Source organism: Penaeus monodon, chromosome 29 (assembly GCF_015228065.2).
Source record: "Penaeus monodon isolate SGIC_2016 chromosome 29, NSTDA_Pmon_1, whole genome shotgun sequence".
Lineage (NCBI taxonomy): Eukaryota > Metazoa > Arthropoda > Malacostraca > Decapoda > Penaeidae > Penaeus > Penaeus monodon.
Genome location: NC_051414.1, coordinates 31,729,155 through 31,729,536, shown reverse-complemented (window position 1 = coordinate 31,729,536; position 382 = coordinate 31,729,155). Strand labels below are relative to the sequence as shown.

At 44.8% G+C, this 382-nt stretch overlaps 1 protein-coding gene across 1 annotated transcript in view; it reads left to right on the top strand.

Annotated features, from left to right (window-relative positions):
• Positions 1-286, top strand: part of LOC119591688 (glycine, alanine and asparagine-rich protein-like) — a 1,036-nt gene extending 750 nt beyond the window's left edge. The window contains exon 2 of the mRNA XM_037940437.1: positions 1-286. This exon is cut by the window's left edge and continues 125 nt beyond it. Coding sequence (XP_037796365.1) covers positions 1-163 — 163 coding nt within the window. The 3' untranslated portion in view covers positions 164-286.
• The last annotated feature ends 96 nt before the right edge of the window (positions 287-382 follow it).

The window sequence follows — 382 nt, the reverse complement described above, 5'->3', positions numbered from 1 at the left end:
GTCAGGATTCTTTGGCGGGGGTCGTGGCTATGGATTCGGCAGGGGTCACGGCGGTCATGGATTCAGCAGGGGTTTCGGTTCCTTCGGCGGGGGTGGTCACGGCTTCAGCAGGGGTTTCGGTTCCTTTGGCAGGGGGGGTTTCGGCAGGGGTGGCTACTGGTAAAAAGTCTCTTAGCTGCATTTGTATTGTCCCAGAAGCAAAAAACAATTGGAAATCGAGATAAAAACAGATATTCCAGCTTTCCAGTTCTTCCTATTACGATCTGAAATAAATCTTTTGCATTTCTATTTTGATTACCTATCCTTGCTATAAAGCAATCGGTGCAATACTAATTTTGTACAAATATTTATTATGCACATATGGTCTCCCCGATATAAATAA